General features: G+C 41.7%; 1 protein-coding gene across 6 annotated transcripts in view; it reads left to right on the top strand.

Annotated features, from left to right (window-relative positions):
• The window catches only part of THEMIS (thymocyte selection associated), an 84,573-nt gene that overhangs the window by 28,614 nt on the left and 37,475 nt on the right, over window positions 1-18,484 (top strand). For 5 of the 6 annotated variants that reach the window (XM_055810610.1, XM_005236992.3, XM_055810613.1 and 2 more), the window contains one exon: window positions 23-1,068. In XM_055810610.1, coding sequence (XP_055666585.1) covers window positions 23-1,068 — 1,046 coding nt within the window. Of the gene's footprint in view, window positions 1-22; window positions 1,069-16,940; window positions 18,405-18,484 lie in introns of those variants that run through there. The other variant, XM_055810611.1, reaches the window with a different exon arrangement.

Below are 18,484 nucleotides of genomic sequence, written 5' to 3'. Positions count from 1 at the left end.
ATGTATTTCTTTTTCTTTTCAGTTCGAAAGGACATAGTTCATATCCTCTCAGATCTAGATATCGAGGTCAAGGATATAACAGACTGTTATGATATTAGCTCTTTCCTTCAGCCACTGTCTTTGGAAGATGTATTTGAGAGAACAAGCAAGGAATTTCCTATGACTGCTGAAATAATGGACGGGCCTTCAGGAAGCCAAAAACCTTGTAACTTACTGCATACAGGGAAAGAGATCGTCATCTACCAAAAGCACCAGGCAACAAGAGTCCTAGCCTCTGAGATCAGAAGCAATTCCCCGAAAAGACATTTTTTAATCCCTATGAGCTACAAAGGAAAGTTTAAGAGAAGACCTCGGGAGTTTCCAACAGCCTATGACTTAGAGATAGCAAAAAGTGAAAAGGAACAGCTTCATGTTGTAGCAACTAAAGCCTTTGATTCCCCTCATAAAGAGCTTTATTCTGTTTCTGTTGGAGATCAATTTTTAGTCCAGCAATGCCAGACTAGTGAAGTTCTGTATGAAGGAAGAAAGAAACTCATAGATGTTTTAGCTTGTGAACAAATACTGAGTGATACATACAAGAAAGTGCTCCTCCCTATGTACATGGAAGGTGGCTTTGTGGAAGTGATTCATGACAAGAAACGGTACCAGCTTTCTGAGATTTGCAAAGAATTTCGTCTGCCTTTTAATGTCAAAGTGTCCGTGAGGGACCTTTCTGTTGAGGAAGATATCTTGGCTGCCGTGCCGGGTCTGCAGTTAGAAGAAGAAATCACAGACTCTTATCTGCTGATCAGTAGTGCCAGCAGTCCAGTGGAAAGCTGGGAGATTCCTGTATATCGTTTAAACATGTCAGTCCATTTGCTCAGCAAAGATGTCCAGACAGTCGTCCCACCTGTGACTAAGACAACAGTGGAAGAAATCAGCGACGAGCAATACTATATGGTGCGAAGATATGAAAACCAAACCCTTCATCCACCACCCAGGCCTCCCAAAAAGCCAACAACACTTGCACCAAAACCTGTTTTTGCAGTGCCTAGGCAAGGTGTGTCTGATGTACTACAGGCTCCAAAGGTAAGGTATCACACCTTGTCTTCAAATGTCTTACAAGCATAGGTCATGTTCTGTGGGTTTACAGTCTCCATTTCACTGGCGTATCCCTATGGCATGTACACAGATGGCTCTCAGTTCTCTTTAATAGGCAAATTAGCCATTATAGACAACAATGGCTAAAATCTCCAGTGTGTGTTAATTGATCCATGAAAAACAACGGAACCATGCCAACTCACAGCAGAAAGCTTGGCCGTATAGTTTTGTGTGGATAATCCTTTACTGCACCAACGCAAAAGTGAAGGGGAGAGACTTGAAGTGGCCATGTTCAAATCTTTATTAAGAGAAAGCATATGTTTTCATATTATAAAGATAATATTGCTCAGCTGGAAACAGTAGAATTAAATTCACAGGAAGTCAGGTTGTATAGATATTTTTGACTATATGGTTTTGCACTTACCCAAGTGGCAAACAGATCGGAAGCAAAAAGGGCAGCTGTTTTAGAATAGCACTTGATGTGAAGAAAGAAGTGCCCCTTCTAGGACAATTTTCTTTGTGGTTAACCTAACACAATGCATTTGTTCATAAATTTTTGTGTTGGATCTGGCTGAGATGGAGTTGATTTTCTTCACAGCAACCTGTAAGATATTGTGTTTTGGATTTGTGGCTAAACCAGCTTTGATAACAGAGTAGTGTTTTGGCTGTTGCACAGCAGCTTACTCACAGTGTCAGGGCCTCCTCTTTTTCCCAGGCTGCCCCACTCCTAGCCAGTAGGCTAGGGGTGGAAAAGGGGTTGGGAAGGGACATAGATGGGACAGTTGACCCCAGCAGAACAAAAGGATATTCCATGATGTACCATGCCATGCTCAGCAATAAAAACTGAGGGGGTGGTTGGTATGGGAAGGTGGCCATAGCTCAGAGGCTGGCTGGACATCAGTCTGTTTGTGGGAGGTGGTGACTGACTGCCCTTGCATCACTGGGGCGGGGGGGGGGTCCCCTTTTTCCTTCATTTACTAAACTGCCTTTATCTCAACCCATGAGTTTTCTGGCTTTTGCTTTTACTATTTTCACTCTGAAGAGATCATCAACTTGATGTCAAGGGGGAGTGAGCAAACACCTGGATGGGTGCTTAGCTGCTGACTGGGGTCAACCCACCACAATTTTCTTGCATACATTGAAAGAATCAAAGAAAAGCATCTTGATGGACTTTAATGAGAGATCAGGAGATATTTAATTTGGGTTGCAGTTGCGGTCATGTGCAAATACAAATTCCCTACAGGGGAAGAAGGAAAAACATTGGAAATACTTTCAGGTCTCTGTACTGTGATTTTGCTGCACTTTAATTGCAATGTAAGTAATGGAATTATATTTTGGGGAGTTCAGGAAAAGTTATTTTTTTGTGTTGCTATCAAATTAAGTTCCAGTTGTAGCTACCCTGGAAGGGGAGCTTTTGTGAGTACCCCTCCTTGCCTGCTGAAGGTGTTCCTCCCCTGAGTGCCAATTCCAAGCCTACACGTGGGCCCGCAGCTCCACATAGTCTGGGAGATGGTTACAATAGACCATAGGAGGAGTGAATGGGTAAGGCAGGTCACTCAGATAAGGGTAATACAGCAAAAAGCTGCATAATTTTCTTGTGTCTTTACGTGTACTGTGGAAACTTCTTTTCTGCTAATTTGTACAGTGAACTTTGCGGCAGCTTTTAAGCCATCCTGTTAGGCTAGGGAGGATATGCAATAAACTGGCTCCTGGAGCTAACAGGCAAGCTGTCAGCCTGGTACTGGCCTGGGGTACAGAACTGGGGAAGAATTCCCTAAAGTTGTGTTTCAGGTGAACCCATACCCTAGTCAGGAGGACTCAGACCTCCTGCAGTTACTGATAGCTGTGTGGAGAACAACAGGTAGATGCTCACTCTAGACTAGACATGCAAAAGATATTATTTTCCTGAAGTGAGGAGGGAACAATAAGGGCAGAAGAGGGATGATCTGAGGTTCCTTTGCACATCAATGAGCCAGAGCAACCTTAGACTGCAGCTGTCCAGACAAGAAGCACATTTAAGTAGCCTGTTCCAGAAGACATTTTTTTTGTCACATGCTTGTTATAAATAAGTAATAAACTGCTTAGTTACACAGATTTGTAAATCTCCTTCCCTGGAAAGGTGACACAAGTAGAGATCCCTTATTCATAAGATTAAACATCCTGAGCTGTAACATAACAGGTTTAAAGTTGCACAGAACGCATTATCTTTTCTAGCCCAAGCACCATGAATCCTCTGAGAGGATGTGGATGGTAGCAGATAGGCTTTGCCTTGGCCTCTTTGCCAGCAGTAGTGACAGGGAAGACTGCATTTTCTTCTACATGTATCAGGGATGTCTGAAGGGTTCAGAAAATTGGAAATTGTGCCAAAATGATAAATGGTCCTCTTTGCATATTTTGTGACTATGCATAGACTTATTTGCATAAATAACAGACGAATGTCCTAATGAGCTGAACTTAAGCCTGACAAGGTGGCAGCCTGGAATAAGCTTTAGTGCTGCATGAATGCCCATGCTCCTCCTGCAGGCAGCTCCCTGCCTGGTGCTTAGGGACTCTGGCTGCTTGCTGGAGGATGGTGAATGTCTTCCTTGCCCAATACTTGGGAAGCTCTGCTTGGCTTGGTGCTCCAGGATTAAATGCTGCTGCTGCTGCATGAGTCCACAGAGGGCTAAGATCTGGCTGGTTTATGCCAATACCTGAGGATGCTCTGCAAGGGTGGGTCACCTCTAGCTACAGCTTGTGCTTTGATCGCCTCTTTGCTCACAGCGAGGCTGTGAGGGCAGAGAGGCTCCAGCTGTCTCTGCCTGCTGTTCTCTGACCTTGGTAAAAGGGAACGCTAGGGCCAGGAGCAAGACTTATGTTCCACTGTGTACTTCTGGTCATGTTAGTCACTGAATTGTATGAGATTAGCAGCCAGCACGGACTGGAACCTCAGATGAGTGTAAGAATGGCCTCCGCTTGCATGCAAGGTGCAATGCTGCAGAGACATGGATATTTGCACAGTTCAGCAAAGTCCAGAGACAACAGATGAATTCTCAAATATAATATAGCTGCGTGAACCAAGCACTCTGCCCAGTCTCTTCACAGGGCTAATTAAGTTGTCTTGGCTCCTGCTGACACAGCTTTCACTTCCACAGCCTGGGGTTCTCTCCTCTTTCCTCCACAGTACACTGTAGACTTTCCCTCTCATCTGATCATTTTGTTTGGGTAAGAAACCTCCAGACCACATATGTTTGCAATTTTGTATTATTTACTAATTAAATAAACAAAGACAAACCCCAAGAAACTATATGCAAACTAAACAAATAAAACAAAATAGTATGTATCAAATGATGAAATTAATCTGCTATTTCAGATATCAGATATCTATCTAATATCAAGACCAGATGGCAGATATCTGTCTAATAACCAATACCACCTGTACCCACAGGCACCCTCAGCTGAGGACAGTAATGACAAAACAATTGTACCCTTTGTCTAATGGTAAAATGTAGGATAAAAGCAGTCATTCACAAGAAATCCACATTTTCCTCACTGGAATCATTGGAATAAAGTCCTCAGGGGGCTCTAACTGCCATGTTGAATTAAATAGCTTAAGCCATTCAGTTTCTGATTTGTGAGCTTAGCTAGAAAGTGAGAAAGACCTAATAAAACCCTAGAAGTTAATGCTACTGACTTGATAATGGAGCGCCTCACTCTCTTGCCAAATTGTTCCTGGAGAGAAGCTCGGGTGGGAGGAACCAGTCAGGACCTTCTTGAAATTAAAATTATTTTTAAAACAAGCCAGAAGTGCCTGTTCTTTCCACAGTTAGAACCACCATGGTGAATATAACAAACTAAGTTTCCACTTAGTAACTCCAGAGTAATGTTTCAGGTGGGACCCTGAACGAGAGAGGCATGAAAATTTTTTTCTAAAATTTCCTTAGGCTTTTTAACTGCTATCTACTGTTTCTTACCCTTCCAGGGGAATCAAGCAGCAAAAGTTTTCTAGCTTTATTTTTGCCTATCACTTCAAGCAGTAAATATCCTACAGATTTAAGGTAATATATGTCCCTCAATGGCTTTGCTTTAAATTGAAACAATCAAACAAGGGCTCATGCCAAATATTGCTCAGTGCATGTTAATACTGGGGGGACCGTAATCAAGGCATGGAAGGCCACAGTTCAGTCCTGCTACTCCTAATACCCTGAGGGCACTAAGTGCACTGCTTAAGGAATGAAAAAAAGGCAGGTTTTGGCTCCTGATCAACAGGAAAACAGGTTAGCTCCCTCCAATGCTATTTTCAGTGGCCTGCTTAGGCATGTATCCAGCCTGAGCAACAGTAGAATCAGTAAAATACTCACCAGCTTCAAGTTAGGATTGCTGCTAAATATCTTTATGAATGTGGAACTAGGAAAGTCAGTCACAGACAGTAACCTGCTCGGCGCTGGCAAGAAAGCTGAGAGAATTCCAGCCAGGGAAACAGGAATTCAATAAAATGGCAAGTATCAGAGCATGATAGTTAATAGTCATTCTGTGCTAAGGTCTATTATCCTTCAAAAAGTCATTACAGTGTTACGATATCAGGAACTTTCTTGCTTTCTTGCTTTGTATTTCAAAATTAAAATGAAAGAAAAATTATCACTTCCATCTGGCTTTGCAATTCTACAAACTGAACTATCGAAATCTTCCATTAACATATTTATCGCATCTGTCTTCACAGCAAAATGAAGACTTATCTGGAATTAAATTGATAAGACATAAGCTGCATTTTTCAGCAAATGAGTTTTCCTGCAGCGCCTCCTTTCCTTCCTCCTATTTCTTTTCTGCTTCCAGAGCATTTTTCATGTTTTTAGGGCCTTCATAGGGTAGATTTAACACAACTATTTCTGCTGTGTAGCAAGAAACTAACCTTCCTAAATAAATACATATTAGAAAATGCATATAGGACAGCCAGGAAGAAATAGGTAAGAGCAAGACTTCAGGAATTAATAATCTTTGGCACTGGAAATGAGGGAGGAAAGTGTGGTTCATTAGCAGATGCAAAAATGTGCATATGCAAATGTAAGAAAAAGGGTTTCTCTCTGACAGGTGCAGCACTGTGGATGCTGAGGTTGCAGCTGTGTTTCTTCCTGTCTCTTTTTCTTTGTCCTCACTGAAGAGGTTTCCTCTCTCCCTGGAGTCTCACCTCCCACCCCCTCTGTCCCGCTCCTTCCTCACATCCCATGTACTCTTTCTCCCTGTTACTTCCCAATAGATTTGTAAGCCCCTAATAAACAGCATGGCAAGGCTGGAAGTGCAGCCCTTACAGATTAATGACCACCTCATGTTACCATTTTCTTGAAGTCTTTCAAAATCCCATCCCCACCACTGCCTCACCCAGGAGTCAGGCCCCCAAACCCTCCAAATTCTTGTGCTGCAGCTTCATGCTCTCTGACCACCACATCCACACTGTGCCATAGGGTCCTTTTCATCCTAACACCTATCCTGTGCCACCTGTGCCTGATTTCCCCCAAACCCATGTGCCCTGGGTACCCCAACACTATGTTTGTCCTGTGCCCTTCAGCCTCCCCCAGCTTATATGACCTTGGTTCTCCAGTCTTCTCTATTGCTTTCCAACAGGCTTTTCTTTTCCTCTTCCTTGTTTCTTCCCAGCACATCTCCCCTGCTTGCTCTTCTCTCATGCAGTGAGATGAAGCCAAAGACACAGGCATCATCAGGTAGTAGCTGCAGGGACATCCCAAGTTGCACATCGATTTTCATCTCTTTCCCCAGCAGCACCTGTTCCAAACCTCAGCAGAGCATCAGTCTTCATCTGGGTTTTGGGGAGTAAAACTGGAGCAGGCTGTAGGTGCTGACAAGTGTCAAGCCATTTAATTCTCTTGTAGGCTGGACAGTCAGAGCTGAAGGACTTTGTATTGATGCTTTGTTGCAGAGATCCTTATAGTTATGTCCATAGCTGGGGGCCATATTCTGGCAACCTTTTATGCATCCAGATACTGTGCTGGGCTGAAGCCTGCATGTGTGCCATCCCACCTCATGTCCTGGGTTTTTCTGTGGCAGAAACTGAGCAGTGCTGGCTGAAGAAGCACTCTAACCTGGATGATGGGGGACCAGTACTGCTGGCTACCCTATGGACTCTGTATGAACCAAGTGGGAAAAGCAGGAAGCACTAAAGCCCCAGCTAATAAATGACTGGAGTTTTCCTGATATGCTCAGCATGGAGAGCAGGCATTAAGACCTCCTTCTCTCTTAAACAATATGACAAGCTTAAAATTTCCATAGAGAAGCATCAAGTCTGTATTAGGCACTTACTGTGGGTTGATGTTTCTCTCAAAACCATGATACAGTGAAGATAGCAATGTGCCTGCCAGAAGGACAGGCAGTAGATAATTGCCTGAAAAACCAGCAGGGCAATCTGAGGTGTAAGTCTCATTGCAGAAAGCCATTACTGTTACAGGAAATGCTGATATAGTACATGAAATTAAGGAAGGTACAGATGAACATTTGGATATGCTGACTGATGAAAATGCCAACTGGTTAAAAGCAAATTGCTTAATTTAGAGGTAAAAATGAATTACTCTGAGAGCAAAGAGAAAGGAAATATCAAAATAAAAAGGATGCCCAGAAGAAATAAAAAATTGGACTGTGTGAAAATATGGAACCCTTGATAAGAAGAAAGAAAACCCTGCACAGAGTGTGTGAGCCAAAACCCATTGATGTCAGTAAGAACAGAACTGGCTGGTACATTTTTTTCTCTCTTGCAGAAAGTACATATTATAACAAAACACATAACACAACAAAATAACATCATTATGTTTAATTATGAAGCAGGCTAAAAAAGTAAAAAAATAAATCAAAAATTCTAGGAAGCACTGCAGCAGAATAACGCCTCAAAAACATTATTTGGGGGAGGACCCGAAATGGCTTTTTATCAGCTGGGGTTCCAAGCAGCCTGACTTCCCATGAGACTATTCTCCAGGCTGCATTCTATCACTTGCCCTTCTCCTGATGGCAAGAAGGTTGTAAAATTAAGTTTGTGGATAGCTGATCAGTGAAGCGCTTCCTATTATGGCCTGTATTTTGGTCTGCTTGGAAGTTGTCAAAGAGTTTTCCAGTTTAAACTGGCCAGAGATAATCTAGACCACAATGAATTTCCAGCAGGAAGCACAGTCCCTGCAGTGCGATGCCCACCCGCAGCAGCAGCAGTGACCTGCCCGGCAGCTCCCGAGGCTCCCACAGAGCCAAATGCTGGAACTCCAGGCAGCTCCCGGGCTCTCTGACTCCATCCCTGCCCAAACACCTCCCTCCAGGGACTTTTCTGGGCTCTGGAGGCCAACTAGCATGAGGTGGCTGATGTCTCTGCTAGTAACCCTTTTGGTCTCCTTACTTGTGGACCTGCTTGCAAACTGTGTACGGGGAATGGGCCTTGGGGTGCTCCAACCCCCAGATCACGCCTAGGAGCTGTTTGGGAAAGCACTAGTTGGCACAGGCTGCAACTGAGCCCAGGGGTGTTTACAGGCGCTGTGTAATCAGCTAATGTTTCCACAGCCTCTGCTAAAAAAGAAAAAAGAAAAAAAAAGAAGGATGCTCATCAGAGTCAGCAGTGTTGTATGTGGTCAATGTAAAAGAAAGCACTGACAATGCCCATTTATGTTATGCCTTCCCTCATGAAATTCAAACTTTTGCAGCAGTCAGCCAGGCATCCTGGAAGTGAAAGCATCCCAGAAGGCTGGGATTATGCTTTGAAATATGTTGTTCCATGAAATGAAATAAGGAAGTTTCTGTCAGTGTGACAGCAGGGTCAAATCCCAAAGGACCTGAAGGCATGACTCACATTTTCCAGAGAGTCCTTGCAGTGAGGAATTGAGTGATTATGAAGAAACAGAGAGTATTGTGGAGGGGCTCATTAAATCCATTAAAATTTGTAAAGACAGCGTGAGCCCTGGGACTTCCCTCTCTGCTTTTTTAATGTATTAGTCCATAGCCATGACATGAGAAAGCATGTTGATAATGAAATGAATACTGAAGTTTATCAATTATTGTATGAGGGAGCTTTTAAAGGCTGAAGAATAATGTATATCGTTTCTATACTGAGAAAATTAATTGCCCTTCTTTATGGATATAGAGGTGTATAATTTACACTGAACTTTGTCAAGGTACTTAACAGCATTATGTTCTTGTTCTATCTCAGGACATGAAATCATTTTACCGATAAATATTTTAAATGGCAAGATGTGATGCTGTTGTTTAGGTTTTCCTACCATAGGGTTCTTTTTCTTTTTCTTTTTTCTTTCTCTTTCTCTTTTTTCAATAACAAGTAACAAGGGATTTGAGGAGACACTGGGTATTCAATTATATTGTGATTCCCATGGTGCCACTGAAAAATCAGAGCAACGATCCCAGGCTTGCAATGACTGTAGGCAGTCTTGTATCAATGGTCCACCTGAACTAGTGTGATGGAGTCTTAGTAGAGTATCACTTGATAGAGGTCACTGGAGAAAAAAAAGGAAAAAAAAACTCTTTTCTAGCTGGTGTCATGCCAACTCTGGCTATAAACCGCTTACACTCCGCACTAATTTGGACTCTAGATTAGCTAGAGTTGAAATCTGATGAATAAAACTAGATAAAGCTATTCCCAAAGCATCGCTTTCTTTTAAACTTTAAATTTAAGTGTCTTAGAAAAAGTAAATAATATTTTATGTGTGAAATGAGGAAACCGTATCTGGAAGCTATTTTTACTGACCCATCTGTTTTGCATAAGTGGTATATGCATGCTCTGCAGTATTAATGAGGAAAAGAGTAGCTGAGTTTGCTTGTGAGTTGCTCTCATTTGAAGGTAGATGTGCCAAGCAGTTGAACAGTAGCTCTAAAAGAAAATTCTGACCGTGCAAGGAGTGGGGTTTGCTGGAGCTCAGTGGGTCTGGTTTACATTCCCACTTCTGTCACATGCTGCTTCAATGACACCAGACAAATCACATAAAAATCACTGTCTCCAGAAACATGAAGAAACTGCTGTGTGTGAAGACAGAGTGTGGATTTACAGCTCATTAGTTACTTTATATGGATGCTTAAATCTCAGGTAAATGCAAGATACATTGCCTCACTTTCAGTAAGGGTCAGAGCTACCTCACATTTACTCTGGTGCAATAATCACACAGACAGTTGCCATGGAGTAGTTAATGAGCTGTAAATCCATGCTCATTTACTTGGTGGCAACTTGTTCATGTAGCTGTCTCCTCTGTATGAAATGGGACACAATGCTTCATTTTCCTATCTTGGATATTTCTAGAGACAAGCATCATTTTTGCATGCACGCAGCATTTTGTGCACTGGCTACTGCAATAGGAACAAAGGTATCAACATACAAAAAAAGTATCAACAATGAAATTCCTGGACACTAGTACATTTTAACCGTGTTTAAAAGTTTTCAGCTGAATGTTAATGTACAGAAGAGGTGCAAAAAGCAAGTGACTTGTCTAGGACAGCTGGATTCTGAAGTGTGGATATTTGAAAGAGGAAGAAACAAGAGAAAAGAACTTGTGCCTTTTAACATTGAAAGATGTTAACCTTGAGGCTCACTAATGCCTTTGTAAGCCTGGTCTTTTGTTAACCACTTCACAGTTTATTCTTATAGTAGACATCAGCCTTTGTGCTTGCCTTCTGCACCTGCTGTGGTATATCCAGTGTCTTAAGCCTTGCCTTCACCTGTTGGCTTACAGAAGGTAGCAGTTAGTTTCAAGACATAAAGGGTTATGGATGGAAACTCCGACGCTTCTCAGAATGACTCCATAAATTTACCCAGTCTGTGGAACTTAGACAGATGATAACATTAAGCTAAAAGGTGTATGTTAAAGGTTAGTTTGTGCAAGCATGCAAGGTGTCAGCAAGGGAAGAAAATAAGGAAAGAGACTACTACAGTATGGGTTATATATGTGGTTTTTTATATTGATAGATTATATTTGGGTAAAAAGTAAAAAGTAGTGGGACATAACTGATGATGTATAAAGGAATGCTGGACTAAAAGGCCATTTTTCGAAGTCAACCCTAGCATACAGCTTTTACAGCCAAATCATTTATACTGCTTGCGGTGATGGAGCAGCACCACCATTTGGATGGAAGAGTGGATTAAGGAGGTAGGCTAGGAAGGTAAAATTGAGAACTAGTGAAACAGAAAAATGGAATATCCAGTTATCTTCTATCAAACTGTGAAATGGGATGGGAAAGCAGAATTTATGTAAGATGGAGGGAATTGCATTTTTGTTATAGAAAGCCTTCTCTGAGGGGAACAATTTTTCTTTCTAAGTATGTTCTTTTTCCTTTGTGAATATCCTAATTCACAACTATCTTGCCCTCATTGTCTCTCACATAAAAATGAAAATTAGTGTACTGTAAAAAATATCTGCTCTGCTTGAACCACACAAAGTTATTTTAAATTGCATATGGCAGTGGTGGTGCATTCCCATGCAAGCCACAGTTTGTTAAGGACACAAAAGCCACAGGGCAAGTATAACTTAGACTCAATTTAAAATGCATACATACATGGTGGTTAATGTGAAATACCAGCTGTTTATCTGCTGCTTTGCACCTTGCTGAACACAGATGCACTGGAGAGGTTTGCCTCCTACTTGTACTCTATACGGTCAACATCTGATGATTTGGACACCCAGGCTGCTAGCCTTCTAACACCACTGATATTCCCTCACTGTTCTCATGGTTCAAGGTTCAATTGGAATGTGGATGCAAAAATATGGAAGCTAGAAGGAAAACAGAAACTAAATCCTTAAACAGCAGGGCTTAGATTTTGCATAAGGCTTTTTGTTAGTTTACAGCTTCAGAAAACACAGAGATAAAATCCTCTCGTGAAATATTGAAGCCCTTGCTGCCCCATACAAATAGCTGAATGTGAGAGATCTCCCTCTACCCTCCAAAATGGGAAGCAAACCTTCTTATGAATGTTATGAGTTATTGAATAATAATATGGCAGTGGTCTGATGCTGCTATTGTTGAGCCTAAATGAAAAACCTTATTAATCATGGATTTGACAGCTCATTCAGTTATAATAATGTTTCCTGTCAATCCAAGCTCTCATTATAATTGGATCTTACTTAGACAGGAAGATGCTCCATTGACTGCTCGAATGGAGGAAAATACAGGTTTGAAAATGAAAATATCAGTCTGAATGCTGTTTCCAGGGAGCCTGCTTATGCATGTACAAGTTGGATAACACTTTAATCCTTGCTGTGTGTCACATTTGGACGTTGCTATAATAAGATTCTCTCATTGACTAGACACTAGCTCTAGAGTCATGACAGTGAAAGTGAAAGGAGGAAGAGTAAATGAAACTTCTCAGGGATGCTGGTATATCATCACTATGACCTAGTTGCAAAGAATTAACTGAAATAGATGGCTTGTCTACATAAAGAACTGTGCTAGGCTGTGAAATTACAGTTAATTTGGTTTTCTGCATGGCCTCTTTTGTGGTTACTCAGTATGCAGAAAGTATTAGATATTTCACATGGCATTGAGAGAGGATTAAGTTGCTTCAAACCAAAGCAATTTAGTGTGCTGTAGGAGTGTTTACAAAGAGAGTTAGTGGCAAGGAGCTGTCAATTCTTACCCTAACTTACAGCACCCTATCTTTATAAACGAGGCCAGAGACAGGACAAGCAGCTGAGAAGGTTATAAAGGCAGATGAACATTCAGGCTGAGACTGAAAGCACTTGGAAAAGCATCTCAACCAAATGTCATTTAGAAAAGACTCTGGGCAAAATCTATAAACCGCATCTTGGAGGGGCAGATTCCATGGGTGTAAGAGGGAGGTGGTGCATTCCCATGCAAGCCATGGTTTGTTAAGGCCACAGAGCAAGTATAACTTAGACCAGAGGTCCTCAAACTGTTTAACCAGGGGGCCGGCGCGCGGATGCAGTGGCAGGCAGCCATCTGCGGCTGCTTGGTTTCCCGCCCCAACCCCCGGCGGGGGGGTCTGTAAGTACCGGGGGCCAGACTGAGGACCCTGGGGGGCCGTATCTGGCCCGCGGGCCATAGTTTGAGGACCCCTGACTTAGACTCAACTTAAAAAATAAAGATTTTACAGAAAGAGCTTTTCAAGGCCAGCTGAAATTATAAGTCCCAGAAAGTGTTCTTGTTAACTGATAAACTAATGTCATTACAATAAATGGGAGCTTAAGTAGCTTTCTAATGAGTAGTATAATGCCAGCAAACATAGAGATACCAAACTATTTTCACTGTCTAGCAGGACAAGAAGCAAACAGTCTGGTAACATCAAGCATATGTACAGATCAGAAAATGGTTACGAACTAGGAAAGAAACTTGTTTATAGATATGAATAGTAAGCACTCTCTACAAGAAATCATAGAGGGACCTGAAAAGGTAATTTTTGATGCAGCTTCTTTTGAGGAAAACAGAAGTTGGAAAAAGTCACCAATCTGCTACAGCAGAAAATAGAGAGGCAAAGTAGCCGATGGGAAGCTGTTGCAGATGGTGTAATGAGTATGGCAAGTCCTTTTTCAGCTCTCATTTGGGCATGCATGTGTCTGACTAATTAACTGAGGAGAAGCAAATTTCTGTCAGCTTCAAGCAGCCCTCATCTCTCCTTCAAAACACACAGTTTAGGGTCACCAGTGTGCTAGGATATAAAAGCCATTTGAGTATTTGAAGTAATGGCAATGAAAGCTTTCTTATTATGTCCCAAGAGCTTTTTACTCATGACATGACATACAAGTGTAGTGGGGCTAGAAGGCAAGTGGTCCTAACTGCAGCAAAACCAGTCTTCCTCAATATACTTGTTGAGAAAGGTTTTCCTAAGAAACCAAATGATAAGAAGTAGTATTCTGATGCAGAATTAGAATGATTTTGTAATAAACATTCAATAATGCTGTTAACATCTAGTAGGCTTTGCATGTGAAAAAGAAATCATTAAATTAATTACTTAATTCTCAATTTTCACCTATATCCTGGTTTCAGCTGGGCTAGAGTTAATTTTCTTCTCAATAGCTGGTACAATGCTGTGTTTTGGTATTAGTATGAGAATAATGTTGATAACAACTTTAGCTGTTGCTAAGTAGTGCTCAGTCGAAATGAAGGACTTTTCAGTTTCCCCATGCTCTGCCAGTGAGGAGGTGCACAAGAAGCCAGGAGGGAGCAGAGCCAGGGCAGCTGACCCCAACTAGCCAAAGGGATATTCCATACCACAGAACAGTATATAAACTGGGGGAAGTTGGCTGGGAGCCACTGATCGCTGCTCAGGGACTGACTGGGAATCAGTCAGCGGATGGTGAGAAATTGTATTGGGCATTGCTTATTTTTTTTGTTTTAATTTTTCCCTTGAATTTTATTCCTGTCTCTCCCTCTCCTCTTTGCTACAATTATTATTGTTGTTGTTGTTGTTATTATATTTTAGTTCAATTAATAAACTGGTTTTATCTCAACACATGAGTTTTACCTTTTTCCGATTCTCCTTCCCATCCCACAGTGGGGTGGGGGGGGGTGGGGGAGGTGGGCAGTGGGAGCGAGTGTCTGTGTGGTACTTAGTTGCTGGCTGGGGTTAAAGCATGACAGTCCTTTCTGACATTCCACATTGGGTGCCAAAAAGGAATGTCATGGTTTAACCCCAGCCAGCAACTAAGCACCACCCAGCTGCTCACTCACTCCCACTCCAGTGGGATGGGGGAGAGAATCAGAAGGGTAAATGTGAGAAAAGTCATGGGCTGAGATAAAGACAGTTTAATAGGTAAAGCCAAAGCCGTGCACGCAAGCAAAGCAAAAGAAGGAATTCATTCACCACTTCCCATGGGCAGGCAGGTGTTCAGCCATCCCCAGGAAGGCAGGGCTCCGTCATGTGTAACGGTTACTTGGGAAGGCAAAAGGCTGTAACTCTAAATGTGTCCCACTTCCTTCTTCTTCCCCCAGATTTATATGCTGAGCATGACATCATAGGGTACGGAATATCCCTTTGGCCGGTCGGGGATCAGCTGTCCCGGCTGTGTCCCCTCCCCACCTCTTGTGCACCCCCAGCCTCCTCGCTGGCGGGGTGGGGTGAGGAGCAGAAAAGCCCTTGGCCCTGCGTAAGCGCTGCCCAGCAACAGCTAAAACATCCCTGTGTTATCAGCACTGTTTTCAGCACAAATCCAAAACATAGCCCCATACCAGCTACTATGAAGAAAATTAACTTTACCCCAACCAAAACTAGCACAACCTAAAACCTAGCCAAAATTCTGAAATATCTAGCATTTTGTGAATTAATATGCCATTCTTGGAGATTCATTTGCAGTGGTGGATATCTGTTTTTCAGAGTACATAGGAACTTTATCTTGTAAGACTTACGTAAGTTTAATTTAATGTAATTCTTTGCATGAGTGTAAGGGCTTACTGTTTGTGTGCTTGATCCTATGGCAGATATAAGCACTGGGAAGAAAACAGTAAGCAATCTTTTCTCCCTCAGTGACTCAATCAGTTGAGACACAGAAGAGAGAATAAGCTGCAACCCATACCAGAATTTAGTAGCCATACTGAGACAATATGCTTTCTTCCATTATTTGTCTTTAATCATTGCACCTCAGCACTATCTCTTACTGTACTTTATGCCAAGCAGAGACAACTTAGTCTTCACTGATATTGCGGTGCCTGAGAGAAATAAGGACAAGGCTAAGAGTGAAATGCTGCAAATGTGAACAGGAATAAAATTGCAAGGGAAAGTCAAAGGTGCTTATTTTGATTTTGTTGTGCATTAATTTTTAAAGTTTTATGCATGAATAGCTTACTGATTTCTCATCTCTGAATGAATAAATAAAAGTCAGGATTTGTTTTGGGTGAAAAGTTGATATCAAAGGGGATTTCTTGTATCATTGAAGTGCAAAGATCATCCAGTCATAGACCAGAAGTTGTCATACGCCTCTACAACCACTCATGTAGTGTAAATTTGTGGAGGTTATGCAATGGTTTGTAGAGTGCTTATTAACATAAAAAAACATAAGATTTGCCATGGCAATATGTAATTTGTATGGTGGCATAATATTTCAAACAATGCGTTTCACAATATCTAACTTGATCAGCAGCTGTTGAATACATAAAATTAATATTTATATTCATGGCATATCTGTGAAAAGGTCAAGTAGGTGACGTTTTAATTCATGATTTCAATTTGTAGCTATGTTTTTAGGGTAATAAATCATAGTAGCTTTCAAAAATAACAGCAGCAACAATAATATATGACTCTGAAATTTCTATGGACTGTAAATTAAACTACTTTGCTTTTCCTGAGCACCTAAACACATTTTATTTATTTGTTGGTTGTGATCTCTTATGTAATTACAAAAAGAGATTTGATACTTAGTGGCAAAAACATTATACTAACCATTTCAGATTAATGGGAACTCCCAGTTTATTTCAAGGGACACATTGTCAAGTACTGCCGTCATATTTTTCGTAACTTTTTAAAATGTAAATAAATTTTCAAATGTAGAAATGTAATTTGTGTTTACAATTTTCAGTTTAAGTGTTTTTACCCTGACTGCAGGTACAGCACAGTTGTAATCACACTGCAGTATGCAACACAAATTCATTGATTTAAAAAATTCTTCACAAATGTTTTACATGCTTACACATTGTACGCACCCCTAACCAATATGTCGCGCTTGTGTTTGTCTCAATATATAGTGTCATTCAGATGTAACCACAAAAACCTCTGCTCCAATATGAAAATGCTTGTCAGAGCATTTGGTTTTTCTAGCTGACACCATTCATTAGGCAGCACCAAATGGTTTCCTTTCCAAAACCTGCACTGCAAGTGCTCCTTCAGCTGCTCTGCCGTTTGCCTAGCTGCTCAGCTGTGACTATGTTTTGATGCCTATGTTCTGTCTTAGGCTGTCTGTGCTTGGATAGATGGACCTCACAGGACATATGCAGACTTGGTTTAAGGAAATACAGCTCCATTCACTTTAATGGAACTGAAACTTCTTCCAAGAATTTGGAAGATTTGTTCCGGGAGAGGAAGGTGGCATGTGTCTTCCTTCAGAGCTTGGCCAGCATGCTGCAGCAACTGACGGGCTGGGACAGCTCTGCTCCAGAGAAAGGCACCTTTGCTTAGGTGGCCATGTGTGCTGTATCTCTAAGCTCCTGTTATGGCCTGTACCGTCAGCAGTACCTCAAAAGACAAGTAGACACTGTGGTTAGCTGAATCACTTTTTAACTGTATTGATGAGGTTTTCTGACTGCAGTCAGAGCGAGCACATGTGGAGCATACAGAGAGGTACATGTAGTTACATCTGGTTTTGTGACTCCCAGAGCTGAACTCAATCCATGGTGTAGTAATTAACCCAAACTGAATGATTGGTGTCTTTTTTTATGATAGAGCTGTGACTAGTACATTTACATAGAGAAAAGCTCACCACATGATGGCTGCTGGTACGCACAAAGCCCATCAGCGGTTCAAGCGAAGCCCTGATGCCATGGCTGTGTTGACTGGAACACTGCAGTGTTGTGTGAGTACAAGGCCTGAGGGATGAGGTGCAACCCTGGTTCAGAAGAAAGCACTCTGGCAGGGAAGGATGAGGTTTAGGAGTCCCTGTTTCATCCAGGAACTTACAACACAGCCATCTGTAGAGGAAAAATCACATTCTCAGGGAACTGTTTTCATCCCCAGCCTACAAGCTTGCCTTTTGGCTCTCCTGAGTACGTGGCATGTGTCTTTCAGCCTTGTTCAGGAGTCTAGAAGTTTGACCATATGCATATTGAGGATGAAGTTCATTCCTGAACAGAAACAAGCATAAACACAATTTAATTTACAAGTAGATCCTCAAAATAAAGGTTTGAGGAGCCATGCTTTCCTGTTGTGCACATTTCATTCCTACCAAAGTGTGAAGCTGTTCAGAGAAAATGCATAAGTAAGCATTTAACAGAATTACGCAGTAGGGTTGGAAACATTTTGGGTTTCTCAGATTTGTTTCTCTTACAATCCTTCCTGAACAAAGAGATAAAGTAAGAATTCAGATGTAAGCTAGTCCTCCTGTTCCCACAGCTCTTGCAGTGCCACAAATTGAAGGGCACACTGGATTGTGGGATGCCTAACAGATCCTTGTTTTCATCCACCACTTTGCTTTAGTAGTATTTTTTATAACAGGAACAGATGAGAAGACCCATGCATGTTTCAAAGGCATAAGAAACACTGACCACTCAGAAGTGACAGCTGTGGCTTTTTTCCTTCAAACTCTTGTTTGGTTTTGCTTAGTGGTCACATCTTTGAAGTATTGAAATTCTTGAAAAGCGTCCTTTGCCCTCTGCAAGCATGCAAGCACACAGTAAGTCAGAAAAGATGACAAGTGTTTATTCTGACAATCTAAGCCTATAGCATGCCCCACGCTTTTCTTACAACAAGGTGAGAAATGGCGAGTTCTGAAGACTTCATCTT

This window comes from Falco peregrinus, chromosome 7 (genome assembly GCF_023634155.1).
Source record: "Falco peregrinus isolate bFalPer1 chromosome 7, bFalPer1.pri, whole genome shotgun sequence".
Taxonomy (NCBI): Eukaryota; Metazoa; Chordata; class Aves; order Falconiformes; family Falconidae; genus Falco; species Falco peregrinus.
The sequence above is the reverse complement of the archived record's forward strand: the minus strand, read 5'-3'. Positions and strand labels throughout refer to the sequence as shown.